The sequence below is a fragment of the Aethalodelphis obliquidens genome, unplaced genomic scaffold, assembly GCF_003676395.1.
Source record: "Aethalodelphis obliquidens isolate GAN/ISIS:26980383/991018 unplaced genomic scaffold, ASM367639v1 scaffold1, whole genome shotgun sequence".
NCBI lineage: Eukaryota > Metazoa > Chordata > Mammalia > Artiodactyla > Delphinidae > Aethalodelphis > Aethalodelphis obliquidens.
This window is the reverse complement of record NW_020837945.1, coordinates 18545052-18565079: the sequence shown is the minus strand read 5'-3', so window position 1 is coordinate 18565079 and position 20028 is coordinate 18545052. Positions and strand designations below refer to the sequence as shown.

Genomic DNA, 20028 nt, shown 5'->3' with positions numbered 1-20028 from the left:
GGTAAAAGACTCGATTTTTACTTTTTTCTCCCTAATCTTGCCCTTGACCAACAATAGGACCAAAGAAATCAGGAGGCAAAAATGCCATCATTAATAATAACAACAAAACAACCAACAGCAGGGAATACAAACTGAGAGGAACATGAAATTATGAAAGATATGGACTAGATAATTCACTATCAAAAAAAAATATTTCACACATCATATTAAGCTAAGCACCAACAGATATGATATGCAGCTATACAAGTGAGTTAAATTGGTTAGCAAAAGGTCAAAAAGAGGTCACGATCATGAGTTCAGTTGGTTTCATTCTGTCCTAGGATCACAGACTGCTCACAGCTGCCTCTCTGACTCAGCCAGCTGTCTCTAAAACATCTGTGTTTTGGTCACAAGAGGGACTGAGAACATAAAGAAAAAAATGATTCATCACTATTGAGAGAAAGTAATCAGTAAATGAATAGCACTGTAAATGGTGACAGTAATGGGTTTTGTACATTTAAAAAAAGGGAATTTGCACAATGATGCCAGAATATAGTGGATAAGCATCTTCATGGTGCTGAACAAACATACTTGTCAACCTGGAATTCTATACATAACTAAACTATTGTTCAATAAGAACAACTTCTGGAAATAACTAAGTAAGATGACAGGCACCCAAAAAAATAGAGGAATCAAAATAAACATTATGGGAATAGAGATGCTTTGGTGAAAGGATTTGCTGTAAACACTGAATCCAGTTAAAGACAGAACCTACGACTGTGAGAATTATGACAATAGAACAGACCATAATATTAAACTTCAAAAATATAAAAATAATATAGCTTACAAAATCTGTGAGAAGGGGAGTTGGAAAAATTACAAACATTATTTTCTTTGGCTTTCTTAGCAGGGAGTCAATTAACTGTCTAAAATTAAAATATGGAGCTAAAAGAAAATAAAGGAAAATAAACATTTTCCAATAACACACACAAAAATTCAATCCTACAAATGAAACTATTATTTCTAATTATAAAAGAAAAATTTTAGACTACCTACAAAGTGGAAAGTGGCAGAAAGACCCTAAAATATCAATAAGCAATGTTCTAGATAGTTTAGGATGCACCATTCAATAGAAAAAGTTGAACACTGTTTAAACGTTCTGAGTGAACACCTCTCCAGCACCCACCCCCCAATACCTTCCCCAAAGCTGGTTAAAGTCATGATGTGAATTCCCTCAGCTACTTACTCTCCAACCTATAAAACCTTTAAAAGGCACTGTGTGTTTCTAAGCCCATTGTGTTGGGCTTTGGTCATTATTCTATTTTGCCCCCATGCCACTCTTCAACCTTTCTTCTGGCAAGAGCTCCTCTCCCCACACCAGTTGGCTCTGGTTGGGATGCCAAACAAGCCATACACCCAGTACATACTGAGTCCTTGTGGATATGGTGACTAGTCCAAAGATAGATGGGTGACTGAAAGCAGGACCAACGAGAACCCTATCTGGGAATTAGAATGCACACTGGCAGAATGGGGTTGGAAATCCAAACTGGAACAATAAACTCCCAGAGTTGCCATCTTCCCTGGCCTCCTAAAGGAAGCCATCTTTGCAGGAGAAAATGAGGTGAACATAAAGGAGAAAGGATAAGCGGAAAACAAGAGACGCCAACAGAGAAATTCCAGGCAGCACTGAGTCTCAGTTTCGATATCTGAGGACCCAGTTACTGGTTGCCTTTTTTAAAATTCTGTAAGCTATACCTACCCCAAGATCCTCTCCATCAATGGGAGAAAATATTCTCCATGTACAAGTAGATTTCAATCACCTGACAACATAAACTGCCTAATTAACCCACCCTATTTCCCCATCTTTTATTCTCTTTTCTAAGACTCAGCCAGTCACTAGTTTTCTTATGATGGATCTACCCTTCCTACAGTTTAGTGTAAGCTTCCCTCAGCTAAAGTTTCTTCTCTTTAAAAACAAAGCCCAACAAAAAACAAAGCCTTTCCCTTTTCCATGAATTGCCCACAGGCTCTTTGCCTCTTGGACTTTCTTCAGAGAGACCACAGATGGCATCAACACCCATACATGTTATTCTTCCTGGAACCTACTGTAATTTGGCTCTTCCCATGCTATTCCCTTGAAATTGCTATCTTAAACATCAATAATGAACTTTTATTTGCCAAATTAGGAGACTGTTTTATTATTAAAAATGTCCATTATTCAGAAAGGGGCAAAAGAGATTATGTACTGGGTGTTCTAGCAGTGAAATGCAGGTGTTGTCTTCCAGAGCCTGGGGTGGTAGGGGAAAAGATGACCTGATTAAACAGGGTATGTTCTTCTGATTGACTCTCTATAGGCTACTTTACAACCCTGTAGGAGTAGATACTGTAGATACCTGATAGCAATGCAAATGTTTTCTGTCTTATGCAATGCAGATCAGGTAATTCCTGTTCACAGCCATGTGAATGAAGTTTGTTGAAAAAGGATTTAAATCTCTTCAAGTCAAACTGGTTAACATCTTACAGGTTACCTCATCAATTAATGAATTGAGTATAAGTTTTGATACGCATTCATTTTGCAAGGCAGTCATGAGTTGCCTTGTCATAAATTATACTTCAGTCACTTCTGGTCTGCATAACACTTGCACTCTCATCATTTCCCTCATTTAGATATTAACCTGGCTCGACTTCCAGCACATAATACCACCTAGTTCTGATCCTAGGTTTCTTTGTTCCCCTTAAATGTTCCAAATCACCAAGTTTCTTTCCCAGGATTCTTTCCCAGAGGCATCATGACGGTAAAATGAGGGCAAACACTTGGCAAGGTAGCTCAGTAGCTTGTTAATGCTCAATAAAATTTAGTTGGTACTAGCATTATCAACATTATCGCCATGTGCCAACATCATCATCAGTTTTTAAGTTGCTAAAATTATTTTATAAGCCTTTCTCAGCCCTGCGATCTCCCTCTAAGAACATGTCCTGTATCTTACTCATCACTGCACCCAGAGATATAAGTCTGAAGGAGGAAGAGAGAACCACTGGACTCTAGAAAAGTATTCATATAATCATCTTGCACTAAAATATTTTTAATGAAAGACATATTTAAAAGGCCCCAAATAAGCCTCTCTAACTCCCAAGCACCAGTAAAATTCTGGGGGAAGGCCTGGAGGGACTCTTCACTTCCGCTTCCCTCTCCCACTTGCTAGATCATGGGATCTAAGACCCTTACAGCCTAGAGTCACTGGTGGAATGGGGCGGGGCAGGACAGCAACAGTGTTCAGTGGAAATATAATATAATGGAAACATAATGCCAGTGTAATGTTAAATTCCACAGTAGCTACACTGAAAAGTAAAAAGACACAGTTGAAATTCATTTTAATAACATACATATTCACAATTTAGTAACATATACATGATGTTTACAACAGTATATACAAAATATTATCATTCCAATATGCAATCAATATGAAATTATTGATGTGATTATTTTATACTCTTTCTTCATGTAAATCTTTGAAATATGGTATTTGTTGATATCTTACACTTATAGCACACATTATAGCCACACTGCAGGCACTCGACAGCCATGCGCCGCTAGTGGCTACTGCCCTAGACAGCTCCAGAGTAGAGGCTCCAGTTGGGTCCCAGGGAACTGAGAAACTAGATATGAGGTCAGAGTGACAAAGCAAGAGGGTGGCTTTTGTTTTTGTTTATTTTTTTCAGGGTCAGAGTGCTCATATTGACCAGCCTTCTGACTCAGCCCTTCATGATGATTCACAATAAAGTGGTGATTGATAAGTTTATTTATTTTTAATTTAAAACTAATTCTTATTGGAATATAGTTGATTTACAACGTTCTGTTACTTTCTGCTGTACAGCATAGTGAATCAGTTATACATATACATATATCCACTCTTTAGAGTGGATATATGTATATGTATCTTTGGATACATATACATCGAATATGTGATTCTATAGAATCAATCTATAGATTGATTCTATAGAATCAATCTTTAGATTCTATTCCCATATAGGTCATTACAGAGTACTGAGTAGAGTTCCCTGTGCTATACAGTACGTTCTTATTAGAGGGTGACTTTTGGAAATGCTAATGTACAGTCATTCTCTTTCTTTTAAAATAATAAACACCTTCCATGACACATCCTGGTGTTACAGAATAGAGATCACATTCATTAAAAGGGTCCACAAGCCCTGATGGTCTGGCCCTTTCTTAACTTCTCTAGCCTAATGTTTGTCTAATCCATCTTAAGACTCTGGCCTGTTGTGTATCATTGTACAAGACCTCAGTGGGTGGTAAACTGAGATAGGCAGATATAACCAGAATTTCAAGACAAAGGAGAAACAACCAAAGGGCTCACTTTCCTCCCCCTACCTCCACCCCATGGTCACCAACAATCTGGCAAAGGCTGGGACTACGAAGAACCACTCTGTGGCTTATCCCTGGGACAAACAACAGACTAAAACAGGAAGCAAAGTTACCCAGGCATTAGTGGGATCTCTAAGTGGAGTGGGAATAGGGTTGTTCTCAGGGTCATGAAGAGTAATTTTTATAGAGTCATCAAACAAATGTAGAAACATCTGATTATTCACGACTGACACTGAAGAAAAACTTAGATGCCAACTATGATATATACATCAAAATAGCCATTCAACAGAAAATTATGTGGTCAACGTCATTAAGGAAATTTGAGTTGTAGCCTTTAAAAAAATTTATTTAACATTCAGAATGCATAATCTGCATGTGTATCCAGATAAGTAAAATGGTATCAAAAACCTAAAAGCATGCATGCACAGAGTTCCAATTTACCAACTCATAACTCATCTACAAAACTGTACGAGAGGAACTCTTCAATACAATGTGAATATTATTTCCAAAAATGTATATTTTAGAAATGTCATATCCAGGCAAAAGTGAATTTATTATCAGTCCCTATATAATAAATGTTTTTTAAAATAATATAGAGGATGCCAATATTAGTGATTTCTACTTAAACATGAAGAATTATCTTTTCACATCATAGTTCATACTCCTTCAAGACAAAAGTTACTTGATATGCAATATATTGTGATAATGCAAATGCTTCTTTGCTTCTCAAAACACAGGAGTTAGAATTTAGATTGTCTTTTCTTATAGTGCTACCAATAAAAAAAAAATACATGTGGGCATATATGTATATGTTAAAAAAAATATATATATATATATATACACACACACACACAGATATATATTTCATTAAACACTCATTTTGGATCCAACAGGGCTAAAGAAAATTTTCTTGTACATAAAAGATTACAACAAAGGAAATGTTGCCAGGTTATCCATTGTTTATGTAGGGTAAGAAATTTTGCTTTGCCAAGAGGTGTAAGACTAATTCCTTTAAATGTTCTTAAAACACAAAAAGCCACATATTGTAGGAATATATAACTGTCTAGAAATGTGGGACAAAATGCCTTGGACTCCAGTTATTTTAAACTGAATTAATTAAAAAAAAAAACCCTATACAATAATAGCAAGAAAGCTAGGAGAAATTACACAAAGGCTGAAGATCTCTACTAATGGCAAGGGGGTGATTTCCAGGATCTAAAAGTTATATTAAAAAAGCAAAATGCAGAACAGTGCTTATTGTAAGCTACCTTTTGTATAAGCAGAAGAAGGAAAAATATAAATTCTCTCTTTTTCAAGAAGGATAAATCAAGAATGATAAAAATATTTTTTAACGGAGGATGGATGGCAAGTGAGATTTCGGAGTGCAACTTCTTATTTCACTATTTTAACAATGTAAATGTTTTAGGTTTTCAAGTCGTAAAAATAAGGAGAGAAAAACTAAAATTAAATATAAACAAATAAATGAACTAAAATATATCAAATTGGTAACAGAGAAAATTAATTCTAGTCACTTTAATTTTATTTTTTTAATATTTTATTGGAGTATAGTTGATTTACAACGTTCTGTTACTTTCTGCTGTACAGCAGGGTGAATCAGTTATACATATACATATATCCACTCTTTTTTAGATTATTTTCCCATACAGGTCATTACGGAGTACTGAGTAGAGTTCCCTGTGCTATACAGTAGGTCCTTATTAGTTACCCTATACAGTAGTGTGTATATGCCAACCCCAATCTCCCAATTCCTAGTCACTGTTAAACACAATACTTTGCATTAGCCACAGTGGGATATACTCTAAAGATAAAAGGAAGAGCCAAGGTATCTTAAACTTTACTCAGTTGGGTTTTTTCTCTTTTTTTTTAAAAATTAAAGTATATCTGACACACAAGATTATATTTCAGTTGGCTTATTGATGGTTATTATATGACATAATTTTTAAAATATTTATGCATACTGTAGGGTAAAGCAAGTAAATACATTAATGGTATGGTGAATCATTAGGAACCAAGACATTCACTGCAAGAGATAAAATACAAACATAAAAGAAATTAAATTAAAAAACATGCATGTGACCCAACATGAACTGCTGGCCACCAGCGGAGACTTACTTCTTGGCAGTACTGTAGGATGCCCTCCTTGGTGCCAATGCAGGTTTTGGTCCCTGATGGATCTGACTCCCACTTGCCATTCTGCACGTTCATGTGCATGTTCAGTTTGCCACAGAACATGGCGACTTGCGGTTCTGCAAGCAGGCCAGCATTGCCATCAGTGGGCACCTGAAAAAATAAGTTTTGGTTAGTTACAAAAATCCATAGCTCTGGGGTGGAGGCTGGGGGGAAGGGCTGTAAAGAGAAACGTGGCCTGGAGCAATGCCAAAAATAGTTCTATTCCTCCTAATTCTCAATTATGAATTCCTTTGGGTTAAGCATTATGTATGCTACAGACATCTCCAACCACATATAATACAGTGTTGGTTTTTTAACATTGAAATGAAGAAATTAGCAGTATTGAGAAGAATTTATTCATTGAAAAGCTTACACATTTCCCCCATGGCAGATTTCATTGACAAGTTTATCCATTTTGCTTACTGCAAGGTCCTGACAATAAAATCAGATGTTTTTCTGAAATAAATAGAATCACTCCGGAGGAAACCATATTCTCATAATAACCTCCAAGTGACTCACACAAAGAACAATGCCAAGTCCCTGCATGGTGACCAGCTCTGTGAGTAAGGCTGTATGTCACCTCCCAGAGCTGAGGGCATGGTATCAGTGGCGCTTTACTAATTAGCAAGTGACAACTTCATAACTTTTCGGACTGAAAAATTACTGTAGAATTTACCAAGCACAAACATCAATGAATGTGTTGGCCATTCCATCGGTTTTCTCCAGAACATTCTCTGGTTATCACTCTGTCAGCTCTGAAGAGTACAGTAAGGTTGCTGGTGTCTCATCTCCTCAGCTACGCTGCAAAGAGGTGACAAGTCTCACCCAGGGCCCAGCAGAGCACCTACTGTGTAGCAAGCTCTCAACAGGTCTTAGCTATGACCACTGCAGGCAACACACCATTTTGCCAAAATAACTTTGAAATGGGTGCCGTTTTGTATTTCCAAACCCTTCTGCCCACCAGTATTACATTCATATAAATATATACATATTTTTTTGGCCACACGGCACAGCTTGTGAGATCTTAGTTCCCCGACCAGGGACTGAACCCGGGCCCTAGGCAGTGAAAGAGCCGAGTCCTAACCACTGGACCACCAGGGAATTCCCCATATAAATATTTTTAAAAGGGAAAATGGAAGTTCTGAAATATCCATACTACCTCACTTAATAGCTCAAAAAGAAAAAAAAATCAGCAAAAGATGAAAAATAAATCCACAGGAGTGCAAGTGTTATGCGAAACCAAGGTATCAAAAGACACGGTGGCAAAGTAATCCCTCCCTTGTTAAATCCAGCTTCGGAGGAAATGAGTGAGATCCATGCTAAGAAGAGTTAACTTCCAGCAGAAGCCATTCATGCAGCGGAGAACTGGGTGATTCTATAATAACTTGTATCATTTCTAAAAATTGTTCACAGGAGGGAAAAAAAACAACACTAAAATTACACCAAGAGATTTCAGTTAAAGAAATAGCTTCCTGACACTTCCCCCCACAGAAATGTAAAAATAGATCAAACATCTGTCCGTTCTAGTCATCATCATATATATTTTGTCCATAAATCCATAAGAGGATTTTTGTCCTTTAAAAAAGATAATCTTGTACTGAACCTAGCTGAGACCTATCATAGACCTGAGTGCAAAAGCTCCTGGCACAATCTCTAAAACCATGTTTCAGGTAACATTTTCTGCATTTCTAGTTCTACTTTATATGGCATGTTTAGTAAAATTCTACCTCTCTGCTGCCAGATGTAACAAATAGCAGCTGAGACCACAGTATCGGATCGTCAGCAGAATAGCTAGGACCCCTCAACTCCCCAATTTGCGGCCTTGCCCACCACCTGCAATTTCCAAGCCAGAAACTGAGAGGCTCATTCTCCAAGAGATGCAAAGAAGCAGCCTAAGCAGAATGTTCCATAAACGTAAGTTTCACAGTTTTCCTGAGGGAATAAGAGAAAATTCAATGCTTTGATCCTCAAAATCAGAATATAAATTTTGTCCATTTTACTGAAGTAAGTAGTAAGATAATAACATTGAGAAAAAGTCAAATAATGATCAGATACCTATAGATAAGGCCCTATCTCAGATGCAATGAAGGACATAAAATACATTTATAATATATAGATAAATATATAAAATTTATTAATGTACTTGTTTATAAAATATGGGCTTTGCCCATGTTTTAAATTCCATTATCAAGGAATTTAAAATCTAATAATGAAATCACCATTGCATTCCCCATTGCACTTTATTCTGCTCAAATTCATTCCCGTCCCAAAGATTTCCAGTCTTAGAATCTTGGGGCCTTACCCCTAACTGAACAGAGGGACTAATGACCCTTTACCACTGTTGGTATTTATTTTGCTGAATAAATTCTACCTCCACCATCTTAACATTTCTCTGTACCTCTGACTCTCCACAGTGTGTTCCATAGTTACTATCTCCTTGTCTATGCAAAGGCCCTTCATTCCATATCCTCCCCTCAAGGAACAATGAAGTACCAATTTCTCTCCCCCATGGTAGCCAGCTTCCAAGATGACCCCTAATGGTCCCTACTCCCTGGATTCATGCTCTCGTCACGGCCATCCCATAATGTATCAAGGTTTGTCTGTAGCAACAAATAAAATAGGGCAAAAATATGTGTTTTCCAAGGCATGGTCATTAAGGGCACTAGGGTTTCTTCCTTGCTCTGTGGGATCACTTGCTGTGGAGGAGGTCAGTTGCCATGTTGTACAGACACTCAAGCAGTCCTGTGGAGAGGCCCATGTGATGAGGAACCAAGGTCTCCTGTCAACAGCAATGTAAGTGAGCTGGGAAACATCCTACAGCCTCATCAGCCTTCATCTGATGGCAGCCCTGGCTGACATGACTGAAACCTCAAGAGAGACACTCCCAAATTCCCAACCCACAGAAACTGAGACAGTAAATGTTTGTTGTTTTAAACCATTGGGTTTGAGGTAACCTATTACACAGCAGTAGATACCCAATAAGTTCCTCCTTTTCTCCAGCTCCATAATACATCCACAAATAGGCTCTGATCTCCTCTACTGAAAGAAAGCAAATAGACAAAAATTACCTCATTCCATTCTGTTATCCCCTAGAGGAGGGTGTCAGCACATTTTCTATGTAAAAGGCCAGAGAGTAAATATTTTAGGTTTTGTGAACCCTGCAGTCTCTTGTAACTAATCAACTCTGTTGCTGCTATGCAAAAGCAGTCTCAGACAATATGTGAAATGAGTGTGGCTACTTTACAATAAAATTTTCTTTACAAAACAGGCGGTAGGCCAGATCTGGCCAGTGGGCCATAGTTTGCCTGCCTCTGCTCTAGAGGAACCGTCATCTTCCCATCACTTCCAACAAATTCTAGCAGGTGGTGATTTAAACACTCACTGATACCACCTTCTTACCTGCTTCTCAGGACCCTTGCAGTTTGGTTTACATTCCTACCATCCGAACAATTTTCTCAAAGGTTACATACAACCTCCTGAGAAAGGAAAGCCTTTTTCTTCAATACCTGTCACTTTTCATTTTCTTTGCCATACATGAATTCTTCCTTGGAAGTCTTTTCTCTTGGCTTCTGTCGCAATCAACTACCCTGGCTCTCTTTATTTTCCTGATTATCCCATTACTAACTCAAAATCCTTCAATTCCACAGCATAAGACATTCCTAAAGATTAGGCCATTGCTTCTCTTTCACCTACTTTAAGAAGTCTTGGTGTTTGCACGCTTTCACCTCCTAGCTGCTGAGAGGCAACTCCAATATAACAACAGCAACAGTAATAAACGACAGCAGCTAACATTTCTTCATTCAGTAAGTTTGAGTATGTAACACATGCTAGGCACTGATGTATTGGGTTGGCCCAATAGTTTTGGGGACAAAGCAGTAAGTCAGGCAAGTCCTTATCCTGACAATAAGATAACTGATCAGTTTGCTTGGATCTGAGGGGTTTCCAGGATGTGAGACTTTTAGTGCTAAAACTGGTAGACTCCCCAGCAAGCTGAGACAACTGGTCACCCTACCTGACAAACACATCAACTGTTTCTCGATTGTTTCCTAGCTTGACTTCTTAACATCTTTCTATTTCTTCCATTCTTCACTTTGTTATCCTTCTGTCTTCTTGACTTTACAGTTATTTTGATGCCACCTGTTTGCATGTTTGTATGTTCCAACTACCAAATGGTGGTAATCTTTCTCCCATGCCCTTCAAATGAATTGATTATGGCCCTATCAAATTACTGGAAAACATCTTTAATTGCCTTATGATCTCTTCCTTTTGACAATGGGAGCTAAGACAAGAAAACAGATGCTTCAGTTCCTTTTGGATTTTCTACCAGATGAGATCTAATATTAACTTAAAAAAATAAGTATGATCATTAACATGACCCGTTTTCTTAGAATGGAGCTGTGTAATAGTTCAAACTTTGATTCCTCAATACTTAGGGTAACTTATTATGCTAGAAATTATAAAACTGGCTGTACGTATATATCTGTTACATTTGACATTACAAGAGGCCCTTCACAAATAAATACTTCAATCACAAAGACATGTTTCTTGGGCAAAAATTCTTTCCCGAGCCAACACCAGATCAGAGTAAGGCGCTGGGAGATAACAGATTGAACCAGAAGCTTTTCTATTCTTAATGAAGCCCACCTGCAAAGAATTTCAGGTTTTAAGAAACATATCCCTGGCTCAGTTAATTAAAACAAGACAAACAACCCAGGATCCTTACTGGAATCAAATAACCCATTTAAGAAACAAAGCCTAGCTGCTGGGAGCAGCCCACTCCCTGGCATTCATCCAGAAGGAAACCATCACCAGCCAAGGTGGTCACATGGAAGATAATACTTAGCCTTCCAAGGGCCCAACAGGTTTACTCAAATCCCTTTTTTCTGAATGAAGCCTCAAAAAGTGGCCTAATACATCATACACAAGGTCCTATTCAGGACGTGTTAAAATGGATGCTCTTAAAACTTAAATCTTTCAGTCCTAGAGTAAGTTATTTATAGCCAGTGAAAATGCATACCCTGTCAAAGTTATCCTAAAGATAATGATTCCTAACTTTACAAAAAACATTTCTCTTAATAAAAAGAAATACAAAAGCTTTAGTGGATGGGAAATATAACCACTTAAATAACTATTACATTTTAATGTTGTTTTCATCTTAACATTATCTAAGGTAACTTAAGGTTACTTGGCAGAACTCCAAGACAACACCTAAACGATTGGCACCCTGCTATAAATGGCCATTCATGGTCCCTGCGTTTCTGAGAGACTGAAGATGAAGATAATTCTTGTAACCTGAATGACTTTGCACTGACATCATAAGACCAGAGATGCTTTCCCATGGGAAAACAGTGCTCAGTGACAACGGGCAGAATAACTGGCTGAAACAACGGCACATGCACACACTGCCTCAAAAACAACAGGCTATTTACAGCATGCTCTGAACTACAGAGACTCAAACACTACACCTAAAAATGCTGTCAATCTTTTAAAAACAACCATTTGCGGCCAGAAGAATATTTAAGGCTCATACTATATAGACAAGCTACTCAAGTGAAAATGGACTTTCCAAAAGCAAGTTAGCTAGAAAACGGCTTTCCAAAAGCTTAAGGGGAAATTAAAATAAACAAATATACATATATACCTAATCTGGGCCAATCTGCAGAGGTGACCCCGAACCTACACCTAGAATCAATGCAATTTACAAGCGCAAAAGCAGCTTCTCAAACAAGTTCTCCTGCTGTCTTTCAAACTGGGTGTTCCCTTTCCCCAAAAAGTTTCTCTTTATTATCATCAAGGAGATCAAAATTCCTTATAGAGCTGGCTTGGCAACATTCCTCCCCACACAGTCCCAACTAAAAGGAAAAGGGAACAAGGAACTCTCTGTTTCACTGGCTGAAAAGTCTTGCTTGGCAAGGAGAAGGCACGGATCCATAGCTCAGTGCATCCGTGGATTTATGTAACTTTAAGGTTTGTGGCTAATGAAAACCATCTTGTTTCTGCATTTAAACGAACTTCTCCCTGGTCTGAATAGCTGGCCTCATATAGTCACTTATTTGGTACTATTTAATCAGTTCACAGTTTCCTCAGGGTCAGATTCTCATATAGTGAGTATCTTTTAAAAAGCACACAGCAATGCTATTTCTATTCCAGCTCTGGTTTCCTCACAAAAATAATTTCCCCTTAGCCTGGGCATAATATAATTATACCCCACGAAAATGCTTTGAAAACATTCCAATATTCCATTTTCAATGTAATTATTCTGTAGAATCACAATCAAGAAGATTTGAGTGTGAACCCCTTTCAAGGCCAAATAAAGTACCTCACTTAATCCTTAACATAAACAAATTTTCATTCTCAAAAGGAAAAGACTATCTGTAGGGCTTTCCTTTAAATGCCAAAAAACAAAACAAAACAAAACTTAAGCAGAACCAGAACACCTGAAATTGCCCATTTTATCTCTAACAGAGGAGAACTGAAATTAAAATCAGAATCACAGAACTGAAAGGATCTGTAAAATCATCCATCCCAACTCTAAGCAGAAGGAAAAGGCTCTGAAGGATTTGTCCAAGGCCACAGAATTATGAAGAGGCAGAGCTGGGTGTTGGACCTACACCATCAAGGTTTTGTTGATGCGACCAGGCTGACTCTCAAATTAAAATGGAAAATTGTAATTTTCCAAGGTTTTGCCCCTGTGCGTGTGTGCACGTATTTGTGGTGAGAAAGAATGCAGGAGTTAATCAAAGCATACAGAAAACTGAAATGTGATTACCGAAACTGTACACAGCTTCAATTTCCCTGTGTGGAGAGGCGGCCATGTTCCTCACATCCATTAGGTGCTGCACAATTATTTCAGAGCTCGAGTTTCAGGCTAAAAATGATGTGCCACAAAAGTGCGTGACAAAAGATGGGAATTTCCTGGTGGCGCAGTGGTTAAGAATCCACCTGTCAATGCAGGGGTCACAGGTTCGAGCCCTGGTCCGGGAAGATCCCACATGCCGTGGAGCAACTAGGCCGATGCGCTACAACTACTGAGCCTGTGCTATAGAGCCCATGAGCCACAACTACTGAGCCCGCATGCCACAACTACTAAAGCCCGCGTGCCTAGAGCCTGTGCTCCGCAACAAAGAGAAGCCACCGCAATGAGAAGCCCGTGCACTGCAACAAAGATCCAACACAGCCAAAAGTAAGCAAATAAATTGAAAAAAAAAAAAAGTGAGTGAAGAGAGTAAACATTCCTTTCAGAGAATTAACCCACATATTTCACTCCTTGAAATTTGACATTCTTTTGGGGACACTGTTGACCTGGCTTCAAATGACAAGTTAGAGCTCCTTGATGGATCCATGGCCTCTGTTAATATTGATAAAGCTAATTCTTATACTGGGACTCCCAAAATGAAGGCCATCCCAGTGGTGTGGTCCACATCACAAATCTAAACCTATACCAGCCTGTACGTAAGGTAAACACCTGTCAAGAAATCCTAACAAACCAATCACAATCCTCCAACTCAGCTTAAGCTAGCTTGATTTACCCTAAAAATAGGACCTGCTAGCCTTATAAGGAAATTCCCTTCCCGACCTTCTAGACAATCATGCCATTTCAGTGTTGACCCTTCTAAAGCTCTATAAACGCGCTCTTGTCCCAAATCCCATTAGAACAGTGATCTACTGCTTATGAGGCGCTGTATTCCCCCAATCCATGGATTGTCTTCCTTTGAATAAAGGACAACAAACTCATTATTAAATTGTTTTAGTTTCGCCATTTGACAGTATGAAGCTATTTTTCTGCTTAAAGGATAGATATTCTAAAGTTGACCCCAAATTTCTTCCCATTCATAACAAAGGCCTGTAAATAAATTCTTGCTGCTGGTGCACAGTAGAAAATCAGTTCTCCCAATAGAAACCTTTGTTATTCAACAATCGTGGAATTAATTACCAATTTCGAAAGCATGAATTTAGGTAGGCCCGAGAAAAAGTGATACCCACTGCCTAGAACAGATATAATACTGGAATTAAAAAAAAACAGAGCCTCATGTATGACAAACTCTTTGCCTATCGTTTTTGATCCAATTAATGCCCATTTAGTCCTAAACAGTAAATGTTCTATATTCTAACTGCATGCATATACACATATACATCACATATACACTAGACCACGTATAATTGTGTTTATTGTGCTCTGACATTGGTAACAAATTCTTTTCAACATCATTTTGATGTTTATCTCTTTAATTCTGTCTTGTACTTTTACTGGCATGTTTCACATAAAAAAACATACAGTATCATGATCTTTATACTATTTTGACTCTCTCAATATTGTTATATCTCATCAGGCTTGATCATGTGAACATGGAGATCGGAAAAGAGTTAAGGGCAAAGACTGAAGCATCTACTTAGGCCTTTCCCTTCATTATCTCCTTTGACTCAGAAGAACCTAGATAATTCACTTCCACATCTACTTAGAAAATCAGAGAGGCTCAAAACCTGCGGAAGAGTCTAATCAAGGCTGTTTACTCCAAAACCCATGCTTACTTTTTTTCATACTAAGCCAGGTGGCATTCCTGCTACTCCTTCTCAAGCTTTTTTATTTTCAATTCTTGAATATTATTTTCAAATAACTTTTCCCCCTGATGATAGTAGTATTTTGCGGTTCTTTGTTACTGGTTCTTAAAAAATTAGTTTTAGACCAAGTAAAGGGGAAGCAAATCCAGTTTAAAAAATGTTTAATCTGCACGTCTTAAATTTAAATCCCTAGATGTTAACATCTAGTTACATTTGGTAGCTTCCTCTTTAAGAAACCTCCCCAGAAATGAAAACAAAAAACTTTCTCCTAAATTAGTTCTTTCCTTAAATCAGAAACAGCAAATTGAATTACCAAAGTAGGGGTCCAGAATCTCCAACATTCCAAATTGTGAACGCATGTTCTTCAAGGCTTACCTTATTTGATCTCTAATTTCTCAACAATGAACATATACCTATATATGCATATCCCTGTATATATACCTACTATATATGGCCACCTGTGTAATATGTAGTGGTGGTGTTAATAGTAATAAACACATACACACACAGAGTTTACAGGGAGAGAGCAATTAGAGCAAATTTCAAATGACGGTGCTTTGCTAAAAATCTCACTGTAGAGTTACTGCACTTAAGTCATATTGCTAACAAGCTGAAGGATGTGGAAATTGGGGTCCTCAGGGATGCTGGTTTGAATGGCATTCTCTGTAAAGAAGTTTGATGGTAACAACTGAACTATTTTCCAGTATGATTTCCATTAGTTCTGACAGCTAGGGCAGATAAGCTATTATTCAGCACATAATGCAACACAGAAAAATCAAATTCTATTACTCCTCTCCACTTTAGATATGAGACAATTTATACATATTCAGTTTCTTAAGTTTTACTGTTTTCTATCAAATTTGGCCAAGCTTAGCCAAGATCAGCTGACCCATAGGCCTGTGAGCTATAAAAATGATTATTATTTTAAGCCACTAAATTTTGGGGTGGGTTGTGGCTTTGCAGCATTATTTATAGCAAGAGAAACTAATACAGGCACGTATTTGCCAGGAATAAGTAAAGTACTAAGTGATAGAATCAGGGCTCAAGATTATTTCAGAAGGTAAAAATTCAAGTTGAATTTTTAAAGTGTACACAAGATCCTATATTTTGCTTGAAATAATTCTTTGAAGTAGTACAGGACAGGAAAGGCATAGCTGTGTAGCTGTTTCATAAGAAAAAGTTCCAAAGGTTTTAAGAGATGAAAAGAAAAGAAAAGAAAAAAAAAAAGCTAATGCAGTCTCATGCTTTACAAATACAGGGCCCTAAATATCATGGGAAATCTTGCTGTGTTAAATCACATCTAGAATGATGTACTCACATTTTTAGATAAACGTTAAAAAATTAAAGAAACGTTACCTCGGAGGCAAACACAATTTTATCGGAAGACTCTAAGGAACATAGGAAAGAATAAGGGGGGAAGAAGACATTAGAAGGAAATTCACAAGGAAGAAGCTATAAACAGGAAACCAGTGAGGAACAGTTGTTGGGAAGGAAAAGCCTCATCAAGGAGGCACTTAAATGGATGGATAACCAGCCCTCAGGGTTTCAGAAGGGGTCACCTGCTCAACTGGGTTGGGACGTAGATGAGGTTAACAGTTTCCAAACGTTTTTAAGCAGTAGGATCTTTTGCTCAAATCATATTTTGTGTGAAACCCTCACAGCTGGGTTCTCCTCTCAGAACCTGGATGTCATCCCCACCCAGCTTATTGAGGCACTGGTCTCCCAGAAAATCTGCTTTTCTACTTTTTCTATTGTTAGGCTATGGGTCTTATTACTTGGTTCTCAAAAAAAAGGTTATACAGTCCCTCAGTACCCAGAGGGGATTTGCTCCAGGTCCTCCCTCCCAGCCCCCGCCCTCCGTGCCTCCCTACCAAAATCCCCAGATGCTCAAGTACCTTAAGCAAAACGAAGTGGTACACAGCACGCATTCCTTGGAGGCCAAACCTGGATACCCAGGGCTGACTATACTGCCATGCACCCTGAACTTGTACTGTCCAACGAGGGTTAGCACTAGCTAGTTCAACTGAGGAACTGAATTGTTCGCTTGAGTTCACTGTAATTAATGTAAATTTAAATTAAAAAAACGATTACTCAACCTTATTAATGAAAAACTTTAAAGCACGTTGATAACAACTTGGGTAAGCAAATCTACTTTCTGACCGTAAATTTTATACACTCTATCAAATTTTTCCAGTGAAAAATCTCCAGTTGAGATTTTGATGACTTAGTATGAAAGATACATTATAAAATACCTCATTAATAATTTTATAAACTGAAATGATAATTGGGTTAAATAAAATATATTATTACAACTAATTTTCTTTTTACATTTTAAAATGAGGCTCTTAGAAACATTTTAATGATATATGGGGCTTGCATTATATTTCTACTGGACTGTCAGACATAAGGCAGCACAAAATTTACAACACAACAATAAATTACATTTATGTCAACATATTACCCATTTGTCTTTCATTAATCTCATTGCACATTTATCACTTCCTCTCAGCCTTTTTTATTGGAAAGTACGGACTTCAATTAGTTCAACTAGCACAAACCAGCACATTGATATTCAGAAATCTAACAAATATTTGCTATTTCATGTATTCAATGAGGTAGGGATCAGATAAGAAAATGGCTCAGCTAGGGCATGGTGAGCCATACTCTCTTGGGTTTACTTCCTAGAACTGGAAATGAAGGTCTGAGTTGGGGGGAAATAAGATGGTGCTCCAAACACATGCACTGAAGCTTTTAAGAAGATAGCAATCAACTGCTATCTTTAAATTTGACTGATTTTGTGGGCTTCTTAATTTTTCTTTCTTTTTCTCTATACCTCTGTAAGTGATAAACAATTTGCTTAAGTGCGTCGGTTTTAAAAAATTAAATGTATTCTGTTTTCACTCTGTTTTTTTAAATTGAAGTATAGTTGCTGTATTATACAATATTATATAAATTGCAGGTGTACAATACAGCGATTCACAATTTTTAAAGGTTATACTCCATTTATAGTTATTGTAAAATACTGGCTATATTCCCCATGTTGTACAATATGTCCTTGTAGATTATTTTATACATAATAGTTTGTATCTCTTAGTCCCCTACCCCTAGATTGCCCCTCCCCCCTTTGCTCTCCCCAATGGGAACCACTAGTTTGTTCTGTATATCTGTCACTCAATATGTTTTTAAAAGGAAATACTTTAATAAAAACAGTGTAATGCTACTAAATAGACCACGCTCCTGCTCACATTTTACATGTGGCTGTGTGAATACATCTTATTCTAATTACACTTCTTCCAGCAAAGGACATGCAAATTTCATCACCAAATACTCAAGCCACTAAGATCACACTCCACCAACCAGTATGCGCTTGTTGAAATCCATGGAACACAAGCAGTGGGTTCTTGCCACACATAGCCCAGGCCCAGCTCTCTCTGAGAGGTAGATGTGTGTGCAGAGAAGAGGGTGGGGTGAGAAATGGGGACACATGTAGTTCTGGAATGTGGGATCGAGTACTTCTGTCATTTGATACCTCACATTGAGATCATACCAGATTTCACCCAGGTGGCACCAAACAAGTCCCAAAGTTAAAGTTTCAATGTCACCTGAGCTTAGTGCTTAGACACAGCCAAGTAAGTGGAATAGTTATGAGCTCTAGATATAATTTATTTTATTGCCTTGGAATATACTATCACCACATAATTTGCAAGCTAAATTGTTAGGACTATTCCTGGGGTGATTCCCCTTACTTCTTTTTTTTTGTAATATTTATTTATTTGGCTGCTCCGGGTCTTAGTTGCAGTATGCAGAATCTTTTAGTTGAGGCATATGGACTCTTAGTTGTGGCTCATGGGCTCCTTAGTTGTGGCATGCAACTCTTAGTTGCCACATGCATATGGGATCTAGTTCCCTGACCAGGGATCAAATCTGGGCCCCTTTCATTGGGAGCAAGGAGTCTTAACCACTGGACCACCAGGGAAGTGCCCCCTCCCTCACTTCTTAATATGAGATATTGGATGTTGACATAATTGCAGTACCTCACTCATCACCTGGCAGGTGCACTTAGCCTTTATCTTTTATGCAGTATCATATTCTTCACAATCTAATGACACAGCTCTCAAATGGACCTTTACTTTATCAACAGCACTTTATCTATAGCACTACAATGGATTTTCTAAAGCATAAAGCTTATGCTTAAGGTACAAATAAGTGCAAATTTTACAGTTTTTTAGTTCTTTTTTTCCTTCTCTTTATTTCTTTCACTTACTCACTACAATATTGACCTATTCGTGATGTATATAGCATAGAAGAAACAGAGCCCCAAGGGATCACGGGATGGAGAGAAGAAGACAACAGTGTTTGAACAAGTGGCAGGAGGGAAATAAATGGAAAACAAGCTTCCAGAAGAAGTGGATTTATAAATGGAGCCAGATCATTTAATTAGAACATGTACGGTAGGGCCAAACTCATACATCCTTATCTTAGAGTTACCCATACTACTTGGACAAAGGGAAAAAACAGCATACTTCTTTACTCTGGCAGCCCAAAAATTCACCCCTATTTTCCTTTACAGCCTCAACTATGTTTCAGGCTTCAGGCCACTGTGAAACCGACATAGGTGGAGAGACTAAAATGAGGAGAGGTGGCTAATGGAATTCCTGGTCTTAGGCTTCAATGAGGCAGGCAGTAACCATATCTGGACCCAGTACATTCCAGACTATCCATATCCCTTAATATCTTTATAATTTCTAATACTAAAATGCCATGAAATTACTCCTAAGGTTGAAGACCCCTACAAAGATGCTCATTATCCAGGTAAATTAAGATATAATGCTGTCCTTCAATGTATATTAAAATCTCAAGAGCAGCTCTCGGGGGATGAGGGGTGCTCACATGAACCTCAGAGCCCCGTTAAACCC

General features: G+C 37.9%; 1 protein-coding gene across 6 annotated transcripts in view; it reads right to left on the bottom strand.

The window, feature by feature from the left end:
- Window positions 1–20028, bottom strand: part of APP (amyloid beta precursor protein) — a 275370-nt gene that overhangs the window by 210995 nt on the left and 44347 nt on the right. For all 6 annotated transcript variants that reach the window (XM_027101867.1, XM_027101878.1, XM_027101888.1 and 3 more), the window contains exon 2: window positions 6497–6664. In XM_027101867.1, the coding sequence (XP_026957668.1) occupies window positions 6497–6664 (168 nt within the window). The remainder of the gene's footprint in view (window positions 1–6496; window positions 6665–20028) is intronic.